This window comes from Culex quinquefasciatus, chromosome 3 (genome assembly GCF_015732765.1).
Source record: "Culex quinquefasciatus strain JHB chromosome 3, VPISU_Cqui_1.0_pri_paternal, whole genome shotgun sequence".
NCBI lineage: Eukaryota > Metazoa > Arthropoda > Insecta > Diptera > Culicidae > Culex > Culex quinquefasciatus.
Genome location: NC_051863.1, coordinates 67,699,613 through 67,724,466, shown reverse-complemented (window position 1 = coordinate 67,724,466; position 24,854 = coordinate 67,699,613). Strand labels below are relative to the sequence as shown.

General features: G+C 38.4%; 5 protein-coding genes across 12 annotated transcripts in view; 1 reads left to right on the top strand and 4 right to left on the bottom strand.

Annotated features, from left to right (window-relative positions):
* LOC6046890 (signal peptide peptidase-like 3) overlaps positions 1 to 14,557 on the bottom strand; it is a 105,286-nt gene extending 90,729 nt beyond the window's left edge. Inside the window, exons 1-2 of one of the 8 annotated variants that reach the window (XM_038265653.1) lie at positions 14,292 to 14,557; positions 5,278 to 5,654 (exon numbers count right to left, since the gene is read on the bottom strand). The gene's annotated coding sequence lies outside the window, so the exon portion shown is untranslated. Of the gene's footprint in view, positions 1 to 5,277; positions 5,822 to 13,531; positions 13,684 to 13,710; positions 13,732 to 13,822; positions 14,082 to 14,101; positions 14,228 to 14,291 lie in introns of those variants that run through there. The other 7 variants (XM_038265650.1, XM_038265651.1, XM_038265657.1 and 4 more) reach the window with 7 other exon arrangements.
* Positions 14,558 to 16,958: 2,401 nt separating this feature from the next.
* On the bottom strand, positions 16,959 to 18,583 carry LOC6044289 (short-chain specific acyl-CoA dehydrogenase, mitochondrial). Its single transcript, XM_001861786.2, has 2 exons — positions 18,391 to 18,583; positions 16,959 to 18,329 (listed from the first exon to the last, which is right to left on the bottom strand). The coding sequence occupies exons 1-2, from the start codon at positions 18,419 to 18,421 to the stop codon at positions 17,146 to 17,148; spliced, it is 1,215 nt and encodes a 404-aa protein (XP_001861821.1). The 5' UTR covers positions 18,422 to 18,583; the 3' UTR covers positions 16,959 to 17,145.
* Positions 18,584 to 18,726: 143 nt separating this feature from the next.
* On the top strand, positions 18,727 to 20,802 carry LOC6044290. The gene is made up of 2 exons (XM_001861787.2): positions 18,727 to 19,051; positions 19,941 to 20,802. The coding sequence occupies exons 1-2, from the start codon at positions 18,874 to 18,876 to the stop codon at positions 20,480 to 20,482; spliced, it is 720 nt and encodes a 239-aa protein (XP_001861822.2). The 5' UTR covers positions 18,727 to 18,873; the 3' UTR covers positions 20,483 to 20,802.
* Positions 20,780 to 22,231, bottom strand: LOC6044292 (short-chain specific acyl-CoA dehydrogenase, mitochondrial). Its single transcript, XM_038262163.1, has 2 exons — positions 22,055 to 22,231; positions 20,780 to 21,999 (listed from the first exon to the last, which is right to left on the bottom strand). Exons 1-2 carry the CDS (start codon positions 22,083 to 22,085, stop codon positions 20,819 to 20,821), a joined length of 1,212 nt encoding a protein of 403 aa, XP_038118091.1. The 5' UTR covers positions 22,086 to 22,231; the 3' UTR covers positions 20,780 to 20,818.
* Positions 22,232 to 22,304: 73 nt separating this feature from the next.
* LOC119768984 lies at positions 22,305 to 23,164 on the bottom strand. Its single transcript, XM_038260851.1, has one exon. The coding sequence runs from the start codon at positions 23,162 to 23,164 to the stop codon at positions 22,349 to 22,351; it is 816 nt and encodes a 271-aa protein (XP_038116779.1). The 3' UTR covers positions 22,305 to 22,348.
* Between the last annotated feature and the right edge of the window lie 1,690 nt (positions 23,165 to 24,854).

Here is a 24,854-nt window from a genome sequence, read left to right as displayed (position 1 = left end):
TCATCAGTCTCAGTCACCCACTTTTCCAACCTCCCAATCAGCCCCCTTTCCAGGTTGCGAGATTAACCCTCAACAGAAAAATTAAAACATTAAAACAAATTAAAAAAAATAGAATTTCTTCGAAAAAAAATGGTACATGAAATAAAATGATGCAACCAAAAAAGCCAAGCTAATCGACGAACAAAGTCACTAAGTTTGATCTTCAAATCAAGAAAAAAATAAATCTTCAAACAAATTGGGCCAGCAGAGGGTTAAACTGCAATTTGTCGCATTTGCTGTGTGCCATTCGAAAGTGAACTGCCCCTCGGCTTGGAGCAGTTACATAAAGTAAAAGGGTATCGGATTGGACCAGTTTTCAAGCTGGCTGGCTGGTTGCGCACGAGAGTAAGTTTGGCGCGGCCAAAAATGAGCAACACCGGCGACGACGACGACGACGGGACGGAATGACCGTTAAATAGCTTTGGCTTTGGTGGATTTTGCGGCGGGGGACGGAGTGGGAATAACAGGGTTAACCCTAACCCTCTATAGAGATGCTGGGCTTAATTAAAGGTGTGCCAAAAAATGAGGGGGCCAAAGAGCGAAAGTGTGCAACATTTAGCTGGATGGGGAACTTTTACACAGTGGGAGTGAAGGAGGGCTTTCGAGGTCAATGAGAATAACTTTAGTTTATTTTTTTATTGTTTCAAATTGATGTTTTTTGCCTTTTTCACTGAGAAAATGCCCTAAAACCACTAAACATGCAAATATTAATTGTGCCCCGCAGACCAACAAGTGTCTATGTGTTTATAGAGCTTTCTAAGCCCGAGCTCACACACACTAGCGCACCATTTGTTTTGCAGGCTGGTACAAATTTTAACCTCACTTTTTTTTGTATTTTGTAATTTAAAAATTTCTGTATCTCGAAGCCGTTGCATCGTACCAAAAAGTGGTCAAAGACAAACTTGTAGGAAATTGAACGGGCTTTCTGAAAAAATACACTGAATGAAAAATACACGCCACTTCTATGAGATTTTTTGATGTTTTAGTTTAATTTTAAGTCCAATTTTGTTCAAATTTTAAGGTGATTTCATGATTTTGTTTCGTTCAAAATTTTTGAGGAAATAGCCTAAGATGTTACAAAAAGACTCACGAAAAATGCAGGATGGTAATATGGTATGTCTCTCCTAAAAATATACAAAAATCATTTACTAAGAGTGTTTTAAACGTCAATTTAAAAAAAAAAACCGATAGTGAGAAAAGATTCCTCAGACAATTTTACATAAAAGTCTTTATAATGTCCATTGTCTTATGTCCAATCCTTGTAAAGATGCAGCGGTTTTAAAAATAAAAATGATGAAAAATTAGGTTTTTTTTGTGGTCTTTGGCAATTTCTATTTGAAAGACTTGATTTTTCAGTCTCGCAAATATTTTTACCGGAAAGCTCGTCCAATTTCCCATAAGATGTATGGGCTTACAGATATAAGTTTAATTAAGTTGCTCATAACTGAAAATAGATGATTTTTTTCGGTGTGGCAGTAACCTGGATAGTAAATGAGCTCACGTAAATATTAAAACGAGTCAAATTCAAGTCAAGTCTGCCATATAGGAATTGCAAAAAACCACCAAAAAACCTATTTTTTCAACATTTTCATTTTTAAAACCACTATATCTTCACAAGGATTAGACATTGGACAACGGTCAATATGGAGACTTTTATGTAAAATTGTCTGAGGAATCGATTCCCACTATCGGTTTTTATTTTTTTACGTTTAGACCACTTTTCAAAAAAACAGTTTGAGCAAATGATTTTTGTATATTTTTAGGAGAGACATACCATATTACCATCCTGCATTTTTCGTGAGTCTTTTTGTAGCACCTTATGCTTTTTCCTCAAAAATTTTGAACAAAAGAAATCGTGACATCACCATCAAATTTAACTTTTATATTCAAAAATTGAAAAATTTAATAGAAGTGGTGTGTATTTTTATTCCAGTGTATTTTTTTACAAGAAAGCCCGTCCACTTTCCTACAAGTTTGTCTTGACCACTTTTTGATACGGTGCAACGGCTTCGAGATACAGAAATTTTTGAATTACAAAATACAAAAATATTTAAAAAACTTAAGCCCTTCTCAAATGTTATTTTTGAGTACAATTGGCTCCACCTACACAAAAATGGCTTATATAAGCCTAGGATAACATGTCTTTAAAGTTTCATTGAAATCGGAGAGGGTCGGGTACAAAAGAACAAGAAAAATGCCCGATTTGAGCTGGAATTTCTCAAAAGGCAAACAAAAAGTTGTTTTGCTAAAAAACCTTTCATTTTTTTTATATATCTAGAGTTTGTTTTGAATAGGTCCTATAAACATTTGAAACACAATAGCTTATAGGTCTTTAAAAAAACTCTAGATATGCATAAAAAAAAACCTTGAGAAAAACTAACTTAATCCACCTATGTGGTTTGTGCCTTCCTCACTTTTTACCAACTATTGGTGATTCGATGGGTTTGGACACAAATTTCATCTAGTTTTTCTTAAAATCCGCCATATAAAAGTACACAATATCACTTAAGTGGGCATAACTCGAGATAGGGTTGCCAGATCTTTGATGTTTTGGACTCGTTGGAAAGGATTTTGGGGATCTGTTATGTTCAAGGTGCTTTTTCAAAAGGTCCTAAGTATATAAGAAACCAATGGTGCATTAATCCTTTGGATTAAGTGTTCTATAGATATCTATAGATAAAAAATCTAATTATTTTTTAAACTTCTAGGGAACTATTCTAGTGCTGATCAATAATTTGGTTAAAAATGAGCAGTTCTCTAAGATTTCGGTCATTCGATATTTTTTTGTATTTTTTAATCCGACTGAAACTTTTTTGGTGCCTTCGGTATGCCCAAAGAAGTTTGTCCATATAATTTTCCATACAAATTTGGCAGCTGGCCATACAAAAATGATGTATGAACATTCAAAAATCTGTAGCTTTTGAAGGATTTTTTTGATCGATTTGGTGTCTTCGAACTTGATTTGCAAAAAAAAACTATTTTTAATTTTTTTTATTTTTTGATATGTTTTAGAGGACATCAAATGCCAACTTTTCTGAAATTTCCAGGTTGTGCAAAAAATCTTTGAGCCAGTTAAAATCAAATTTGCAATCGAAAAGTACTTTAGTGAAATTTTGAACTTTGTTGATACGACCCTTAGTTACTGAGATATTGCCATGCAAAGGTTTAAAAACAGGAAAACTGATGTTTTCTAAGTCCCACCAAAACAACACACCATTTTCTAATGTCGATATCTCAGCAACTAATGGTCCGATTTTCAATGTTAAAATGATCTTTACGAAAAAAATATTTTCATTTTTTTTAAACCAAGACTAATATTTCAAAAGGGCCAAACATTCAATATTACTCCCTTTCATAATGTTAGTCTTAGTTTAAAAATTTTGAAAATATTTTTTTCGAAAGGATCGGAAAATTTTACGAATGTTTCATATTTTAACATTGAAAATCGGACCATTAGTTGCTGAGATATCGACATTAGAAAATGACGTGTTGTTTGGGTGGGACTTAAAAAACATCAGTTTTCCTGGTAACATCTCAGCAACTAAGGGTCGTATCAACAAAGTTCAAAAATGCAAAATAAAGAGAATTTTCTCAGTTTTTCAAAAATATTTTTTTCAAAGGTCGGCAAACATGTGCACTAATTTTAAAAAATGAAAAACTTCGACTTTTTTCAAAAAAGTCACCTAAAAATGGATTTAACTCGAAAACGGTGCATTTTATCAAAATTTCACTAAAGTACTTTTCGATTGCAAATTTGATTTTACATCGGAAAATGAAGTTGAAAATTTTTGCGACCAATTTTTCGATTTTTTGAAAAAATCAGTATTAATTCAAAAATTTATAACTCGCTCAAAGATTTTTTGCACAAACTGGAAATTTCTGAAAAGTTGGCATTTGATGTCCTCTAAAACATATAAAAAATAAAAAAAAAATAAAAAGAGTGTTTTTTTTGCAAATCAAGTTTTAGTGACAAAAAGTTAAATAAAAAATCACCAAATTTTTTTTTACAGTGTATCATTTTTTCCAGTGTAGTTCATAACCATACCTACAACTTTGCGCAAGACACCAAATCGATAAAAAAAATCCTTCAAAAGATACAGATTTTTGAATGTTCATACATCATTTTTGTATGACCAGCTGCCAAATTTGTATGGAAAATTATATGGACAAACTAATGAAGCAAAATGGCTTCTTTGGGCATACCGAAGGCACCAAAAAAGTTTCAGTCGGATAAAAAAATTAAAATTTATTAAAAAAGACCGATTTCGCAGAGAATTGCTCAAATTGTTTTTTTGCTTGTTTTTTTTTACGCCTGTCTCACAGAAAAAAAATCATGGTAATATTACATCTGGGAAGGGGTACATCTTTTATGTCAGAAAAAAGGTGTAATTTTACCTCTGGAAATATGTAATTTTGCCACTTTTCTGGTGTAATGTCACTTTTTCAGTCTAAATTGAGGTAAAATTACATCATAAAAGAGGTGATATTCAACCTTCCAAAATTACAGCTTCCAAATTTACATTATTTTTTTCTGTGTAGAAATGAGGTTTAATTGTAATGTCTGACTGAGGATTATAATGAGAAAACGGTTCTTTAGGTAATTTTAAGTATCTGTGCCAATTTTGAATGAAATTGGATAAGATTAACCCATTGATACCCGAGCCTGAACTTGATAAAAAAAAGATTTTTCATGCAAAAATGACTTTTTCAATCGCTAATAACTTTTTAGGATTGAGTTTTACAGCTTTGATATGTTCAACAAAGATGTAGAGCATTAAATTTTCAATGAGAATCTCACTTATGGGAATATTTGGATGGTAGTAGCGTGAGAAAATTGGATTTTTCATACATTTTTTCATACCATCTTCACCTCCGAGTATCAATAGGTAAATGTTGGCCGATTTTGCTCATATTTGGCTCAGAGTCCTAAAATAGCTCAAGGAACAATATTCAGCTTGTGGAGCGAGGTTTTAAAAAAAAGTCCCATATTCTGGGCACCCTACTGAGGATGCATCAATTCCAATCAATTCAATTGTCATTCAAGTGTTGGCTTATCTTACACTCAAATGATATGAAAGTAAATAATCATTATTTTATTACTAGTAATCTGAGAAACAAGAGTTTCATGGAATTGAACATAAAGGTTATTGGACCATAAATTTTACACGGGTCTTTTTCTCCAACTATTCAATGGGGGGATCAGCCCCATTGAAAGAGATCAATTAAAAGTGGACCTACCTTTTTTGGGCTGCTGTTACGAGATTACGCCTTCGGGCTTTCCTGCTGCATTAATCCAAACCCCTGCGGCAACGGATACCACCGAATCAGCGATATCGACCGTGGAAAGTCCCAAATCAAGACTATGTCGCGCCTCGGTTTCCGGGAACCATCAATTTCGGAACCCGCGATATTCACTCACACTCCCCGAGAAATCTGCCCGTCGAAATTCCACAACAATTCACCAATACCACACACACAGGTACGTTTTGCTTCACTTTTTTTTTGCCAGCTCTTTCCTCAGAGGTAGTAGTAACTCTTCTTCACAACACTTTTTGATCAGGGGGGGAACCTCTCTTTTGATCCACTTTCAATTCGCAGCAGCTACACTACACAAACTTGGGCAAAAAAAGGTGAGAAAAAAAAAACCGAAGGCAAAAATAAGTGTGCGCGAGCCTATTCTTCGGCTGAGCTTCTTGTTCGCAGCCACTTCAGCAACCACTGCTTCGTTCAACTCCAATGTTCAGCGCGCTCTGGTATAGTCGATGCTGTTGTTGTCTGCTGACTGCAGGAGTTGCCACATCCGACGACGACGACGATGGCCAATGGAAACGAGAAAAGAGAGACCAGCTGATTAAATAATATTATGCCGAAAAAAAATGAGCTCAGTTTGAAAACTAGAAACTAGAACTAGAAGCAAATAAGGAGCTCGGACTAAGCTGCTGGAACTTGGCCAGAGTTAGGCCACTGTGTGACACTCTCGCCTCAACTGGGTTGATGGAACCATTTGAAGACTTACATTCATCATCATCACCGTCATCTCTAGTCGGCTGGCTGATGTTGAGCAAACACAGCAGTAACCATTCCGCACGAAGAATACAACAATGTGGCTCACAACTTATGAATGAGGGTTGAGCTGGCCTACAGGTATAGAGGAGTTGTTGAAAAAAAAAAAGCTTTTTTCGAGACTTCTTTATTTCTCTCTCAGCTCAGCTCAGCCCGAAACAATAGTGTAAGTTTTCGAAGCGTTCCCAACCGTGGACTTGGAACAAGACCAGTGAAACATGGAGCATATAGCACTGAAGCATATTGAAGAGTGTGGAAGGGTGGAAGAATATCCAAGTTAAAATGTAATCTCCTGAAATGTTTGAATATTCTTCAAACTGGACACTAAAACTAAAGAAAAACGATCATTCGGAAAACGATACATTATTTTTGTGTTCTGTTTCTGTTGCATCCAACAACAATATTTTCTAAAATTCTGCCATTTTTCGTTACTCAACTGTGAATAGTTTTGGATCATGTCATATTATGGAAAATATAATGTACTTTTCGATTCTGCAACAACCCTGAAGGGTAAATTTTTTTTATAGAACAAAATTTGCATTTTAAAATTTCGTGTTTTTTGAAACTTGGCAAGATTATAAAAAAACATAAGGGGTTTGCTTGTAATCATCACGTGTTATCGCAATTTTACGAAAACAAAAAAAATGTTTCGTCGTTCGTAACTGTTGCGGGTGAGCTTCAACGAAGACTAACTCTGGTGATTTTTTTGAAAAGGTCCAATGAACCAAATTTTCAGTTTTTGCTTTTGGATGTTTTTAATACCTCTGACTCAAGGCGGTTTCAAAAACACCCAAAACTGTTGGTTTATTGGACCTTTTCAAAAAAAAAAAAAAAAACTCCAGAACTTTTTCTAAACTTGTTTTCGCTAAATCGCAAAGTAAACCCCTAATGTTTATGTAAATATTTTTTTTTTGCAATTCCTTCGTTAAACTACTTACTTTTCCTGTCAGAGCAATTCCAGCCCAAAACAGTAATTTTTTAGGTACTTTTTTCTCGACCCTCTCTGATTTCAATGAAACTTTGTAGACATGTTATCCTACGCTTATATAAGCCATTTTTGTGTATATGGAGCCAGTTACACTCGATAATGACATTTGATAAGGGCGTAAGTATTTTCAATATTTTTATATTTCGTAATTTGAATATTGCTGTATCTCGAAGCCGTTGCTTCGTATCAAAAAGTGGTCAAAGACAAACTTATAGGAAATTTGACGGGCTTTCCGGAAAAAATACACTGAAACAAAAAAACATACCACTTTAAGGAATTTTTTTGATTTTTAAGTTTCAAAGTCAAATTTTAAGGTGAGCCCACGTTTTTTTTTCTTTAAAATTTTTTGTGAAAATAGCCTAAAATGTTACAAAAAGACTCATGAAAAATGCAGGATGGAGCAACTCACCTAAAAAATACAAAAATCATTTACTGAAACTGTTTTTTTTAAAGTGGTTTAAACGTCAAAATTTTTAAAAACCGATAGTGGGAATCGATTCTCCAGACAATTTAACATAAAAGTCTCCATATTGACCACTGTCCTAAGTCCAATCCTTGTGAAGTTACAGCGGTTTTAAAAATAAAAATGTTGAAAAAATAGGTTTTTTGATGGTTTTTGGCGATTTCTATATGACAGACTTGATTTTTCAGTCACGAAAACATTTTTATCGGAAAGTTCGTCCAATTTCCCATAAGTTTGTCTTTGACCACATTTCAATTGGATGTATGGGCTTACAGATATAAGCTTATTTACTATCCAGGTTACTATACTACACTCGTCATTCTTAAACGACGAAACAGCCTACTTTTCTCTACCAAAAATAACAGAATCGAATAGTAACCCCTTTTCAAAACAAATGCTGAAAAGTTCTACTTTACAGCACTGAAAAGGACGCTGAAAAGTTGAACTTTATAGCACTTTTTTGAAAAAGCAATAATTTTCAATATTTTTTTTATTGAAACGATTCATTGATTAAATATAAAACATTTGATTTATAATTCTGTTCAAAGGGTGTTATTCGGAATTGCAAAAAATGTTGTATGGAACTCATTTCAAAACTTGATTTTTTCATCACTCGTCGTATTTATCCAACTCGGTGAACCTGACCCTTTTAAGTAATTGCAGATTCGAAAAGTATATTCAATTTCCCAAGGGATGCAAGAAAGAATAGGCAATTTCCCAAGCTTATGTTTTCTGTCAAAAAATACGACTTTTCAAAATTTCTACCAAATCAGATATGAAAACAGTTCACTTTATCAATAAATCAATAAATAAAATCTTTATTTAAAAAAATCAACATTAGATCTTGCACTAACTCTGGTGTGAAATATGCATTTGAGTCTCGTAAAGCAAATCTGCAAAACATTTTTTTTTTCATTTATACTGAGGGAATTTTATTTGTATTCTATCTTTTAAGCCATTGCAAATTTTATTTCAGGTTTTTTGGGACCACAGATCGGTTACAGACTTAAAAATTTTGTAAAAAATATAGTTAAAATATAGTTGAACTCTCATAGATATTATTCAATTTTTTGATGGTAGCAAAACTGTAATGATGTATAAAGCATTTTGCGATAGGTAACTTTTGTTTTGTAATTTTTTGAATTTTAGGCTTGAAAATATTATTTTTTGTACCCCTCCTACAATAGCATCGCGAGATTCTCACAGGAGCATCACAAAGTTAGAATCTTTAGTATGATCTAGGTATTCGCTCATTTTCGCTCGCTTTTTTGAAAGAGCCGCTCTTTTGAACGGCTCTTTCGCTCTTTTTCAAAATTTGGATGAAAAGGGTTTTTTTTCTAGATTCGTGTGTTTTTATAAGTTATTTCACATTGGACTTTTATAAATTAGGCTGTACCAAATAATTTTTGAAGTTTATGTCACTCAACTCTGGCCAAAGTCGCAGAAAATAAAACAAAAAATTAAAAATAAGTCATGATATAAACATTTTAATGAAAAAAGAGTTTGAAAATGCATTTTGCACATCCCCAGTTGTATTGCAACCATTAATTTTCAAAATATCGAAGTATTCAAAAACTTGTTTCATTACTGTGCAACGGAATTTCATTAAAATTCAAAATATTTTTGATCGATCCCAAAATGCTTTTTAATTTGTTTTCAGTTGATAAGACTTCTATTTCCATTAACATTTGGAAGTTTTTTGAAAAAAATATTGTTTTGCCCGGGTTTTTTAGGACAGATTTTGAAGGGGAAGGGTGACTTTGAAAAATATTTGTAATGGCCATATTTGATAAAAAAAACTGAAAACGAGAAAATGTCCTTGAAAACCATATGTCTTGTGGTGGTCTCTATGTCAAGATTTCTACTCAAAACGAAACATTCGAGTAATTGAATGGCATCCAAACTTAAATCTAGGATGCTGGAAAAACTGCTATAAATTTTAAAATTGCGTTTATTTCCTTAAGATTTGAACTAATGCTGATATTTTATTTGGAGAAAATATTCTGTGAGCTCTTCTCTATATTCTGATTTAAAAGATAAAGTCTATAAACGCTGATGTTTTATCGGACAAAATGATTTATTTTTTTCCAAATTCTCTCAAATATTCAGTAGATTTTTGGTAATATTTGACAAATCATGCTATTTGAAATGCTCAAATTTGTAGTCCGGTATTACTTTAATGTACAATCAGTTGTTCAATAAAAAGTTTATTTCTGGAGTTTTTTTTTTTTGAAAAGGTCCAATAAACCAAATTTCCAGTTTTTGCTTGTTGAGTGTTTTTGAAACCGCCTTGAGTCAGGGGCATTAAAAAACACCCAAAAAGCAAAAACTGAAAATTTGTTTTATTGGTCCTTTTTTTAAAGAAAAAAAAACTCCAGATTTTATTTTGTTTAGAAAATAATTTACTTTTGGGATTAATTTTTATAAGATTTTTTTGGAAACTCAATAAATTATATTTATAACAAAAATCATGCCATATTGAAACGGTTCTTTCAAAACATCGTAGTTTAAAAAAGAACCGCGTTTCTTTTTTTGTGAGCCACGGTTCGTTCGCTCTTTTCAGTGAACCGGCTCTTTGAGCGGTTCGCTCTTTTTTTGCCCACCTCTAGCTGTCAACGACGCGAAATTATACATGCGAGTTTAGTTATTAATCAGAGTTTATTAAAGATGGAACATTCAGTTTCAGAAGCAGATGGTTCAGTGATCAAATCTCAGTTGGTTTCCTTTGAAATTTGAAATTAGTGAGGATGTTTACAATCTAGAAATGAATTGATCCGTAGTTATGAACCGAGCCATCTTCTCATATTTAAAACGTGCCGATTCCTGGTCAACCTGAAGGGATTCAAAATCTTAGTATATACCGAGGACCCTTCTAAAGCTTGTTTCTATATTTGAGGTTTTCTGTCATTCAGAAATGGGTTGTTGGAAGTAACGAAATAAGCTGTATTAGCATAAACCAGGGGTGCTCAATGATATGATTATGATGACAATGATTATGATATGGAGAAAAAAATTTAGATAAATGACAAAGGAACAGTTTTGGAATTCGGTGAAAAATTGGCTTTTACCTTTTTTAGGGTTTTCCCTCCCTCTCAGTAAATTAGTCCAACAGTTGTAAATCAAGAACCACATTACCGACAAGGATAAAAATTTGGGAGGATGTAGGGCTCGAAAAATGCAACTTTTCGGAGAAATAAACGATTTCAATATTTCAATTTTCGACCGAATTTTCATTTGAAAACCACCTGATCAGGTGAAAACATACTCCGAGTCCCCTAAAAAAATGGATAAATTCAAATTTGGAATGGAACTGGTTCAGGTTCAGCACATTCCCTTTCGAATGCGCCCAAGAGAGCTTAAATCCATAATGTGGGCTTTGAAACACACCCTATCACAAAATTGAGCACTTTTTTTTATCACACACGGACGTCACGCGTGCTCTACGGTAAATTGATCCCCATAGACCAATTCTGTCATTGTCAATCGATCGTCCATGATTTTTTGCAGATTTTTCGAATGAATATTTCTAGAGAAATGATTGGATAACGAAGCTTGAATTTAAGTAGGAGCCAAAAGAAAACCCTATACCTTTCTTTAGTTTTTGAGAGCCAGAATTTCAACATTTCAACAAAAAAAAAAAAAAACGTTTTTTGGTTTGCAATCATTATTTTCAATAAATGTAAGATTCGATAAAAAAAACATCTAGTAAAAAAACATTTATTCATCGAAACTTCTCTAAAATTCAAGATATTTTTGACATGCCCAAAATGATCGTAAACGCAGAGGATTTTATTTTTAATTGATTTAGCTGATTGCACCTTAATTTCCAAAGATATTTTGAAGTTTTTGGAAAAAATATTTTTGCCCATGATTTTTCGAGACAATTTTTAAGAAAGCTTTGTAATATTTTGTCTGTCCTTATCCTAATAGCCTGAATTTCCAATAATTATTGATGGAAATTTTGACGATATTTACTAGTTTCACTCACATTGAAACTTGTGAAACTGTGTCTTAAAATGGAAATCAAAACATTAGAGCGTCCAATTTCCCGGGGTTACAAATTTCCCGGGAAACGGGAAATTTTCAGCCAATTTCCCGGGAAATCCCGGGAATTCCCGGGAAATTTTAAATTTGTTGAAAATTGTTATGATCTTGGTTTTAATTAATATTATGCAACAAAATTGTATAGGACATCAACATTAATGGTTTAAATAAGTGTGAAGATCAATTAACAGCTTGATTGCATGTAAAAAATCATCACAAGAAAATGTATCTTGGTATTTTTTGATGAGAAATTTTAAACATGCCTCTGTGACCAGTTCATTGAAATGAGAAAAAAAACATGCAGAAATTATGTTTTTCATGACAAATACTGGTTTCATTTCTTGAACAAATGGCAAAGCTTTTTGTTATACGATAAATTAACATCATTCCACAAAAAGTCTTCTATTTTTCACATTTAACCCTCTAACACCTGTAGTTGCACCAGTGCTCCATAATTCTTTTATTTCAAATTGTAATTTCTTTAGTGCTAGGTATTCAACCAATTGAATTAATTCTTTTTGTACAAAATTGATTTTTGTCTCATTTGATCGTGGTAAACAAAAACGTAAAAAAATCTCAATTTTAATTTTGAGGTAAGGAGTTAATATTGTTTTGATGAAATAACATCAATCTGTTAAAAGCTTACCTAATTGTAATAATTTAATACTCCTTAAGCAAGATCTATTCCCAGTTGCTTCAAAAATTAATATTATCAGAAATAATTCTGATATCATAATTTCTAATAATCTGGTTAATTATATATAAACCAAACAATACATTTAATTGGACAAAATCATGTTGAGTTTGTTCATTTATTATTTTTTCCAAGCATTTTCAAAAAAAAGTTCCAACTATTTAAGAAAATGTATACTTCCGCTTGAATTTCGGGAATTCCCGGGAAATTTACAAATTTCCCGGGAAACGGGAAATATTTTTTTCGGGAAATCCCGGGAATTCCCGGGAAATTTTTTCCCGGGACGGGAAATTGGACGCTCTACAAAACATTAATAAATCATTAGTTTTTATCAAAAATAAAAAAAGATTAGCATTAAAAAGTTAAAAAACCTTAATTTTGAAAAAGTACAAAATCACTTTACAAGTGATCAACGGGCCATTTTACGTGAATATTCAGAATGGATCCGCGGGCCACAAAAAATCACCCGCGGGCCATACTTTGGTCGCCCCTGGCATAAAGCAAGTCTCTTATAAATTCTACTTTCCCATAATTTCACCGCCGGCCAGCGTGTACCATGCGATCACCGTATTCTCTGATATTTTGATGCAGAAATCATCAAATTAATGATTTTCTATTTGGAACACTGTACATTTGTTTTTTTTTGCCACAAACATTCCACAAAACAAGCGTACAAACTATAGATGTGCAACAAACTTACAATTATTGAAACAATTATATTTTTACGTTAACAGGAAGGATCATTTTTCATCACTTCTGGAGTTTTTTTTAAAAGTCCAATAAACCAAATTTTATTTTTTTTTGCTTTTTGGGTGTTTTTTAATACTCCTGACTCAAGATGGTTTCAAAAACACTCAAAAAGCAAAAAAAAAAAAAAAGATCAGACTTGTACAATTCAACAACCCTGTACAAAAAAAACTCTTGTCATATCGAATATGGCGACCTTATTGGTCACATTTGTTTTGATTTCGACGGTCTACCTTAGTCGGCAAACATAATAATTTATGAACCAAATTAAACCCAACTTGTTTACAAACCACCATTCACATTCGCATTGTGTTTGTTGTCTTCAATTGGCTGGTGTTGATTGCGATAATGAAATTCAGCCAAAAAAGATCGATTCAGCAGAACCTCGTCTTCCAAAGAGGGTAACTCGCTAGCTAGCTGAACAGCATTAAGGTTCATCGGTCCCATCCAGTACCGTACAACAACACTTGACTTGATTGAATTGCAACACTACCTCTTCTAGCTTCTAGCCAGCCTGCCAGCAGTGAGGTAAACACAACATCTAATTCGATTTTCCCGACTGGAACTCCTCTCGTTCCCATTGGATTATGCTACCGCTCGTCAAGGTGTTTCCCTGAATGTGTCGATGTGTATTGCTGGAGTGCACTGCAAGGGGTGGAGGGGGACACTCACACCTCTATTATTCCCACTCCTCACTCAGCGCATAGACTCTGTGTGTATGCCTCGGATGGTTCAGCGGGTTCCGATTAATACAAAACTGGAACCTGTTCAGCATCGAATCCACCTTCTTTTGCAGCCTCCTCCTCACTACACCACACGTTTTCGACAGCTGAACTGCTCAATTCTAAGCAGCTTCTTTGCTAATTCAGCTAATTTTCTGTCACTTGCGATTCCTTGCTGCAAGAGTCCTCCCTACACTTGACAGTTTTCCTTTCGGTGGCTCCCCCAAATTTTCTTTTCACTTTTCCATTTGGCACAAACTGGGTCTTCGCCGTCGACTTCTTCTCGCGGAAAAGTGTGTGGGAAAATCGAGCCACGAAAGGTGGAAAATAGAAAACACTACCCCCAACAAACTCGCGGAGAACCCCTCCTCGGATGATGTTGGTGCAGAGATGAATTGAGGCGAAGTCACGTCAACATCGACGAGCCTTATGTTTTTCGGTTTCCATCTCTGGACTTAGGTGTCTCCAGTTTTGGCTACTTTGCCCAAGTTCCGTACAGAAAAGTGCCCCCAAACTATGCAGGCGACCGACCTACCCTCAAAAAGAACTGGAACCTTTTTCCCGAAAAAAAAGTAAAACTTCACTCTACACCAGACAAAAAAATGAACCGAGTGCTCCAAGAGACTCGCTCCAACTTCACCACGAACACACCCGACCGTGTGAGTTTGACGGAGAGCTGCCCGTGTTGTCTGACAACTCCAAACTCCAGCTCCAACTTCGCGCGACTCGGCGACTGTCGACTAGAAAAAATTGTATGTAGTCCCCTAGTCCCAGTTCGGAAGACCGTGGGAGGAGGAGGAGGAGGCCAGCGATCGGATCGGTCTCGAAATACCTATAATAGAGTGCTCTGCTACACGCACACACGCGTTTTGCGGTGGTATTGGTGAGCGGGATGGACTCACTTTACCAATACTTAGGCACGTGAAAGGGGAGCCATCTTTGTTTATATGGTAGCGGTGAGCAGGGTGAGATTCACGACCTGTGTTTTTTTTTCTTTCATTATGCTGGCGAACTGTGTATGCGAAGAGTGTGTGAGGGTTGAAATGAATAAGTTAGCACAGATTTACGGTTTTTTCAAAGAAAAAAAAGAAAATTGACAGAATCTCTACCATTGAAAGTATGAATATAACATTTCGCTTCGGGACCATCCATAAACCACGTGGACACTTTAGGGGGGGGGAGGGGTATGGCGATTGTCCACGCTCCATACAAAAAAGATTTTTTTGTATGGACGATTGTCTACGAGGGGGTTCGAGATTACCAAAAAAGTGTCCACGTGGTTAATGGATGGTCCCTTCGCTAGGAGATGGTGATTTCAGCGGATTGCAGACTGGATTTCACCATGTAATGTAATGATTGTCTGAGCCCAAGTTGCCAATGAATTGATAATTGGGAAAAGAGCCAACTCCACCTGAACCAGATTCTCAACATCATGACAGCCGTCCATTGCCGCTCGGGATGTGTTGATGCTCCACTTTTTAAGGGGACAAGGGAAAATCTCCACGGTGCAGTCCAAGTAAGTTTCACTTGGAGTTGGACGGTTTATGGGACCGAATAATTTATAGGATATGCTCTAAGCAAGCGTTGCGACCAATAGCATGATGTGTTTAAGGGTTATAGTTTATTCTCAAGGCAAGCAATGGAATGCTGCTGTCGAGACAATCCGGTTTAGCTTTTGTGGTTTTGTTTATAGTCAGAATAAAACTCACTGACTTATTTTGAACCTCGCAATTTGTAATTACCTACCATCACTTTCAGTGCTACAATATCGCAATCTGTATCCGAATGGCGAGCGAAGTTCATCATTGGGTGACAGTAAAGCTGAAAATGGTAGAAATTTACCTGCAGTCATGTTTTGAAATTTCATCAGTAAATGAGCAATTCTCTCAGATTTCGGTCATTCGATTTTTTTATTTTTTAATCAGGCTTTTTGGTTTAATAAAAAACACCGAATTTTATACTACCGTGTATCATGTTTTTGAGTGTAGTCCTTATCAATACCTACAACATTGCCGAAGACACCAAATCGATCAAAAAATTCCTTCAAAAGATACAGATTTTTGAATTTTCATACATCATTATTGTATGGACAACTGCCAATTTTGTATGAAAAATAGTATGGACAAACTAATGATGCAAAATGGTTTCTTTGGGCATACCGAAAGCACCATAAAAGTTTCAGCCGGAATAAAAATACAAAAATTAAAATTAGAAAAAGATCGATTTTGAAGAGAACTGCTCAAATTAGGATTCCCAAAAAAATTAAATTAATGTACATTAAAAATCATATTAGATCGAGCCATTTGACGCTGCCATAACGCGTCCATTTCATACGCAAAAGATCACAAGTCTAATCCCCAAAGTTTGAAAAAGGAAAGCAAAAAACGTGCTTATTCTCACCACCCGTAAAACGCTTAGCATTTGTTTGGGTCTTTCTCCCATTTCCAGTGTATCTGTTTTTGTTTCACAAAAGATACATTTTTGCACTGGTGTTCGTGAAACCGAGAAAAATCATGTATGGCTGTGTGCGAGTCTTTCATACAAAAACCCATAAAAATGCAGCCGCCGCTCTGTTCCCCGTAAGAAAATCGTGAAAGAGTGGGAGGTTAGGGGCACAAACACCACTACAACATGCGACTCTCGCGAATGACAGTTCAACATCAATGTTGACGTTTATGCGGGCGAGTTAGAAAACATACATAAAGCAGGGCGTTCGATTCGACTTTATAGTTTCGAACAGCTGGGTGATTGCGGTGGTTCGGGTTCGAAAAAGGGTTTTGCGATGTTTTTCGTTAGGGCCACTTTTATGAATACAACTGATAGGGGGCTGATTTCGCGATCTTATGAAAAGATTCCCTTCTTTGAAGGTATGAATCGATTCTGCTCCATTCTCATTAATATAATAAACTACATTTAATTTATTTTGTCGACCTCTTTCCTTTGTTTGACAGTTTAAGCGCTCGCTCCTAACTCCATCCAATTAGCAGATTTTCACTATTTAAACAACTTTTGATAGAAACTTGCTTGCTCACTTCTTATTGAGCAATTTATCACTCGATTTCAGTTGAAAACGCTTTTAATTAGCTTTAATTGAATGTCAAAGTTCTGACTTGCCAACATTAGAGGCACGCTGGAATAAGATGCTGTTCCCTATCTGAATGTAAATGGGAATTACTTCGAAGAAATAATAGATAATAATTTCCCAAATATATATGATTTTTATTGACACATTTTCCTTTTTAATGCATGCTTAATATGAGGGTGATGTCATTTAACATTTCTTGATCATAGATATTTATAGGACTAAAGGTTCGACAAAATTCACTGAAGCAAGGCATGATAATGACTTGACAGTTTTTCAAATAATTAAACAACAAACAAGAATCTAAGAAGACAACTCTTTGATGACCTGTCCGGCGATAACCAGCCGCTGAATCTCCGAGGTGCCCTCGTAGATTTCCGTAATCCTCGCATCCCGATAGTGCCGTTCCGCGGGCATATCGGACACGTAGCCCATCCCGCCGAGAATCTGGATGCACTGGTGAGCGCAGAAGGTGGCCGATTCCGAGGCGGCCAACTTGGCCTGGGCAGCTTCTTTCGTGAACGGATGCTTGTTGTCCTTGAGCCAGGCGGCACGCCAGGTTAGAAGCCGGGCGGACTCCAGTCCGAGCGACATGTCAGCGATCTTGGATTGGATCGACTGGAGTTTGGAGATTGGTTTGCCGAACGCGATCCGTTTGTTGGCGTAGTCGACGGCGCACTCGAGGGACGCTTGGGCGATTCCGAGGGCCTGGCTGGCGATACCGATGCGGCCGGCGTCCAGCGTTTGCATGGCGATCTTGAAGCCCATACCGGGTTCACCGAGAAGGTTCTCTTTCGGGATTTCGCAGTCCTCAAAGATCAGCTGAGCGGTTGAGGATCCTCGGATTCCCAGTTTGTCCTCTTTCTTACCGAGAGAGAATCCTGGGGCATTCCGCGGGACTATGAACGCGGAGATACCTTTGTGCTTCATGCTCTTATCCGTGGTAGCAAAGACTACCGCGCTCTCGGCTTCGTACGCATTGGTGATCCAACACTTGTTACCGTTCAGCACCCAGCGATCTCCTTTGAGAGCTGCTACGGTTGAGGCTGCTCCAGCGTCGGATCCATTTCCAGGTTCCGACAGCGCGAAGCACCCAACCCGCTTTCCGTCGGTGAACCCTGCCACGAACTGTTCCTTCTGAGCTTCCGAACCATACCGTTCAACCGGTCCCAGGTACAGCGAGTTGTTCACGGACATGATCACCCCAGCCGAGGCACAACCACGTGAGATCTCCTCCATGGCGATCGCGTACGCCACATAGTCCAACCCAGTTCCACCGTACTTTTCGCTCACAGCCACAGCCATCAATCCGAGCTCGCCCATCTTCTGGATCTGCTCGGCCGGGTACAGATGCTCCCGATCGATCTTGGCCGCGATCGGGATCAGCTCGTTGTCGGCAAAATCCCGACAGGTCTTCTGCAGCATCTGGTGAGTTTCGGACAGCGCCGACAGGCTGGCAATGGACCGGTTGTTCCACAGCTTCAACCCTAAAAGGGACGTCATAAAGGTTAATCGAGGGGTGGACTTTGACCTGCGGACTCCACCTACCCATTTTGGCACTATTCCTGAGGCTGAACATTGTGAGGGATTGCTGGTTCGAAACTCAACAGTAAAAACTAAATTTAAACGAATAAGTTACAATGAAATTTAAATAAAAATGCAGATAATTGTACAATGTGATGCTTCAGGGTGAGCAGCTATCGGCACTCTACGTCGGTCAGTAGCTTTTACGGCATATATCAACATTGTCCGCCTCATGCACACCACCGTACAACCGACTCATACAGCGCGAACCGGTGAGCGATGTTAGTGATAAGACTTCGATGCTTGCGAACGAGCGGTGAGACGTGAGTCGTTCGCCCTCCCAATAAGCCAGGACATAAAATGTCAGTCAACTCACGAGAGAAAGGAAAATGTTTACCATCATTAGGCTCGGTTGACAATATATTTGGCGAAAACAGTAATTTGCAAATCGAGACCGGTTATTGACAGCGCAGGATATCAGCCGCAACTCCGGCAACAGCTTGAACAATGGACGACCTGGACACGGAGCAGTTTATCGAGGAGGTCAAGAAGCGGACGGCGATCTGGGACTCGTCGTCGGACGACTACAAAAATCGGGACCTCAAGAAGAACCAATGGGCGGAAGTGTGCATGGTGCTGTATCCGGACTTTCTGGGCCTGGACGCGAACGATCGGCTGAGGACGGGTACGTGGACGGATTCGCTGAATCAGCGTAGCTCAAAGGAAGTGCAAGTTTGGGGGGTACAACTGTGAAGCTGGAAATTGTTGCACTGAAGGCTTGGACATGACATTTGTTTGAAAATCGATAAAATTGTAACATACGACGAGTAGAAAAGAACAAGTAGCTAACATTGCAAAAATGCAACTAGAAACTCTAACACCAGTGGTTGAACGTTTTGAGCGACTCGAGAAAATCCAATTGGATTTTTTTCTGTAAAATTTTGCACAATTCAATGTTGTAAAGGTTGTAAAGGTACCATTACAGAAGAATAGGATGATCAAAGTGAATTGTTTACTGCTTATTTTCTCGATTAAAAGTTCCGTTTACTGGTCACGCATCCTTCCTTTCCTGTTGATTCCGTGAATGGATCCGTTAACAGAATCTGTCTTTGCGGTTAATGCAACGCAGTGGGCCTGGCCGCTTTATTTTTTGCAATACATTTTAGAGATTGCTCGTGTGTACTACGCGATTATTAATCAATATTGCAAAGAAAGAACTTGGGACGAAATCTAGATTAGATTGGATAAGATCAACCGAGCATATTCTACTACAAAAATATGTATTCAAGTTGTTCCATTTTGAGGTCATGTCCCTACCCGTTTGGACAACGGAAAATGTGTAGCTAGAGTATATTCACTACGCATAGACGCTCTTGTTTTCATCATTCAACTAAGGATATCCATCCACAATTCCCCAAGCCCTCTTTAATGTTTATCGAAAAATCACAATTTTGAAAAAATAACGATGATATCAAAATGTTGAGACTTTATAGACAAGAAGAAATTAGGGATAGACATTTAAAATTTCAAAGAACGCCTTTAAACCCTACAATTTCAAATCTCATCTCTTCCAGTGATGGAACTCCAATCCAAGTGGAAGCACATCCGCGACTCGTACGTGCGCTCGCTGCGCATGAAGCGCACCAAATCCGGCAACGGGCGCCGAACAGCTAAGAACTACGTGTACGCCCGGCAGCTGGAGTTCCTGCGTGCCATCACCACCTCCCGCCGGACGACCGAATGCTCCCCGGAACAGCCCGAGGTGCTGGTCAACAGCGTGGATGAGTTCGAGTACTTTGGCAATGTGATCGAGGACACCGGGGGTGGTGGTGGTGGTGCTAACGGGATGCTCGAGGTTGGAGTCGGTGGCGACGGAACAGGTCAGTCGTCGGTGGGGCTTCCCCAGGACGGTGGCGAGGACAAGAGCGAGAATGGCGAGCCCAGCCGGAAGTATTCGACGAGCACGACGCAGCGACGAAGGCGGAGGACCACGTTTATGGAGCAGAACGTGCGGAATTATATCGATAGTTACGACCGGGAGCGGATGGATCGGGACCGGGTGGAGGAACCGAGCAGCTGTGATGATATGGACTTTTCCGGTCGATGCTGCCGCTGATACAGGTGCTGCCGCTGTACGAGCGGATGAAGTTCCGGATGGACGTGATGAGGATCGGGTTGGAGTACTTTGAGAAATCTCGTGCACTGGTGCAGTATTCAGAGTAGATTACTTTCTTAGGGTTAGGATTTTTTTTTAGTTTAGTGGTATGTGATTTCTTGACGTGACTCATGCTTAGTTTACCTTTTCTATATTGTAACATAAAAGTATTGTTTTAGATACTTGCGAGAAACCATGATATTCAGTTAGGCTTTCATTCCAGTACGTTTCGGCAATAAGAAATAAAATAAGTGGCCATTTTAATAGTATGAAAACAAAAATGCAGTTTTATTCACTTTAAATAGATAGCTCCTTAAGCACTTGCCCGGCGATGACAAGCCGTTGAATTTCCGAGGTGCCCTCGTAGATTTCCGTAATCCTCGCCTCCCGGTAGTACCGTTCCGCAGGCATGTCCGTCACGTAGCCCATTCCGCCGAGAACCTGCATGCACTGGTGGGCACAGAACGTAGCCGTCTCCGAGGCCGCCAGCTTGGCCTGAGCAGCTTCCTTCGTGAACGGATGCTTGTTATCCTTCAACCAGGCAGCTCTCCACGTAAGAAGTCGCGCCGATTCCAACCTCACGGACATGTCCGCGATCTTGCTTTGGATCATCTGCAGCTTGGAGATCGGCTTTCCGAAGGCAGTCCGCTTGTTGGCATAATCGACGGCACACTCCAGCGAAGCTTGCGCGATCCCAAGAGCCTGTCCGGCCACCCCGATACGCCCTGCGTCCAGAGATTGCATAGCGATCTTGAAACCATACCCAGGTTGACCAATCAGGTTGTCCTTGGGAATCTCACAGTCCTCGAATATCAGCTGACACGTCGACGACCCATTAAGCCCGAGCTTGTCCTCGTTCTTCCCCCTGCTCAACCCCTTCGAATCCATCGGAACCACAAACGCCGAAATCCCCTTGTGCTTCAAGCTCTTATCCGTCGTAGCAAACACAATCCCATTGGTAGCTTCGTACCCACCCGATATCCAACACTTGGTCCCGTTCAAAACCCAGCGATCTCCCTTCAACGTCGCCGTCGTCGACGCAGCCCCAGCATCCGAGCCGTTCCCCGGTTCGGACAGTGCAAAGCACGCAATCCTCCTCCCGTCCAAAAACCCCGGCAAAAACCGCTCCTTCTGCTCCTCACTGCCATACTTCTCCAGCAGCCCCAAGTACAGCGAGTTGTGGATCGACATCGTAACCGCAATCGACGGACACCCGCGCGAAACCTCCTCCATAGCGATCGCGTACGCCATGTAATCCAGCCCAGTCCCACCGTACCGCTCGCTCAACGTGATCGCCATCAGGCCCAAGTCTCCAGCGCGGGCGATCTGCTCCGCCGGATAGCAGTGCTCGCGGTCGATCTTGGCCGCGACCGGCACAAGCTCGCTGTCGGCAAAGTCCCGGCACGTCTTTTGCAGCATCTGGTGCGTTTCCGGCAGGGCGGCCAAGCTGGCGATGGACCTGCCGGATCGCCATGATCCTTGAATGACCGGATATTAGGTGATTTTTAATAAAAGTTTACAATCGAATCTTACCCAATCGAGCCACTATTCTAGCGCAATGCATTGCGTTCAAGTTCAGGAACACCAGCTGCTACGATGTTGTTGGTCAACTTAAGTCGGCCAATGCGAATTACTTACTCAGCTTATCTTGCTGTACTTTGTCGCCGTGCTGGTTGAACTTCGTGACTTCTGCATGTGAATGAACTAGACAGAATACAGTCGAACGAAATGAGTTGCGGTTTGTGTCGGTCAATTGATTGTATTGTATTTTGAATGTATCTGTATTTTAAAAATAAATCAATTTTGGATTCGTGTCTCAAGTTATTTTCAAAAATATTCAATCAAAAAGCATAAAACGCTGACAATAAATCCAAGCGCAAGCATGATCCACAATGACCCAAGATCTTTAAAACCAATCGGGTATTCGTTGGGTGCCAGAAACGTCTTGAATCGCTCCTCCTTGGAAACGTAATAGTCATAGATCTTTCGCCAAATGCCAGACTCGAACACAGATCGTAGATGCTGTTCAAATAGCTCCCTCAGCGGATGATTTTTCGCAAATTCGTAGTAGTTCGGAAACGGCATCAATCGCTCCTTCAGGGTGAAAAACAACTTGTCGTTGGTAGCTGGATTTATGTTGTACGAGCTATGCTCAAACATTTGAGCGGTTTTGCAGAAATGAACAGTTGCATACTTCATCAAATAGTGTCCCTTATCTTGGCTCATCTGAAAAAAGTTTACTTTTCCAAATCCATTTAAAGCTTGTTGTTCTAATGGGAGTGCCGCAAATATCTCCCCTCTTTCGATCAACTCAGCCATAGTACTTGGATCCGGAGCATACTGCAGGTTGGTAAGAAATTGAATCACCTTGACCAAATACCCTTCAATTAGAAGAAAATCCATTATTGAAAAAGCCAGTATTACCATGCGTATTTTGAATCTTCTCAACCAGAGTCTGAAAACGAACAAGACAACTAGAAGTAGCCACAACTCATTCTTGAAGGGTTTAGTAAGCTGTAACAGAATCACCCTCTCGAACCGCTTTGGAACAGTTACGCAGATTTCATCCCATTCCGGCAAGTAGACCTTGTCCAGAGCCGTGTGGCGTGGCTTGTACTCCCTTTGTAGACTTAAATCGAACATTCTCTTCTGGTCGGGATTGTCTTGAGATGTCGTCCAAAGGTCGTGTTGTGCCCTTATAGCCGAGTAGTACTCGATGGAGGCGTTTTGATGTCCGACAATTATTTCAATCAGCTGTTGGTCGAGTCCGACAGATTTACCGTGCAACTTGTAAAAATAAGGAACCAAGTCCTTGATGTGAATTCGGTAGGTGTAGCCACGGGGATCTACGCCATGATGATTGCCAAATGTATGAATCGTTTGAATAACCGCAATGTTTAAAGTATCTCGTTCAAAGAGTACAATTGATGCGTATATTAATCCCAGATTTTTAAACTTCTCAGTTAATCTCTTGACCAGATCAATGTTGTAGTCTGCTCTTTCAATCAATAGTACAAAATTAGCTTCGCTACTGAAGCATAAAATCTTGTGTATCTAAAGAATACAACTTTTAAAAATTGTTGTTATTCATTTATAAATGTGTACATACCACAGCTAAGTCTATCGGTAGTTGAGTGAAAATCACCGAACATTGTTCACGAAAAGCGCAAAACATTTTGTCGAAAATTTGTACAGGACAGGCAAACTTGTGCACAAGGTTATCCAAAATATCAGTATCGATACCAAGGAAAAGAACATCACTTCGAGTTGATTTAATCACTTCATCGCTTAGGAAGCTTTCACAAGCGGCCAGATATGTACTAACAATAAATGCAAGAATCGTTACTATCTTCATGGCTTCGAGTTCTTCAAATGATAAAAGTTTTGTAGAAACTGTAGTTCTTTCAACCCAAATGGAAATGGCTTCTTAAATGTTGTTTACTTTGCAAAGCACTTATTTGTCAAATTGATCCATTTAAAATTGATTCAACAATGAAAACAATTAAATTTTCAAAAGTGAATTATACCATTTGACAAATCCTCTTAATGAATTGCTATTATACATATCGTTGCTTGACTCTAGGCCAAATATGAGCAAAATTGGTCAACATTTACCCATTGATACTCGGGGTGAAATTTGTATGGGAATATCGAACAAAATGTATGAAAAAACAATTTTCTTATTGTTTGGTCTGCACGGCGCGCTATTTCCATCCAAATATTCTCAAAGGTGAAAATCTCATTGGAAATTTAATGCTCTACAACTTTGTAGAACATACCAAAGCTGTAAAACTCGATTCTGAAAAGTTATTAGCGATTTTAAAATGTAATTTTTGCATGGAAAACATTTTTTTCACCAACTTCAGGCTCGGGTATCAGTGGGTTAACCTCAACTCGGATTTCTTGATAATCATCTTATTGAAGGTCTTGACTAAGACTTTGGTAGAACAAGTTTCTAAAACTAACTTAATCCACCTATGTGGTTGGTGCCTTCCTCACTCTTTTCCAACAATGGGTGATATGTAATATGATGGGTTTGGACACAAATTTGATCCAAAAAAACACACATATCACTCAAGGGCTCATAAGTGGCATTATAAGTGGTCAGAACTCGAGACAGGGTTGCCAGATCTTTAATGTTTTGGACTCGTTGGAAAGGTCTTTCAATTACCTAACCAACGATGGGTCGGATGATGGATCCGGACATTGTTTACATTCATTTAAATGAGATCCGGCTTCAAAAAAGTACATAAATATCACTTAAGTGGTCAGAACTCGAGACAGGGTTGCCAGATCTTCAATGTTGTTGACTCGTTGGAAAGGTCTTTCGATT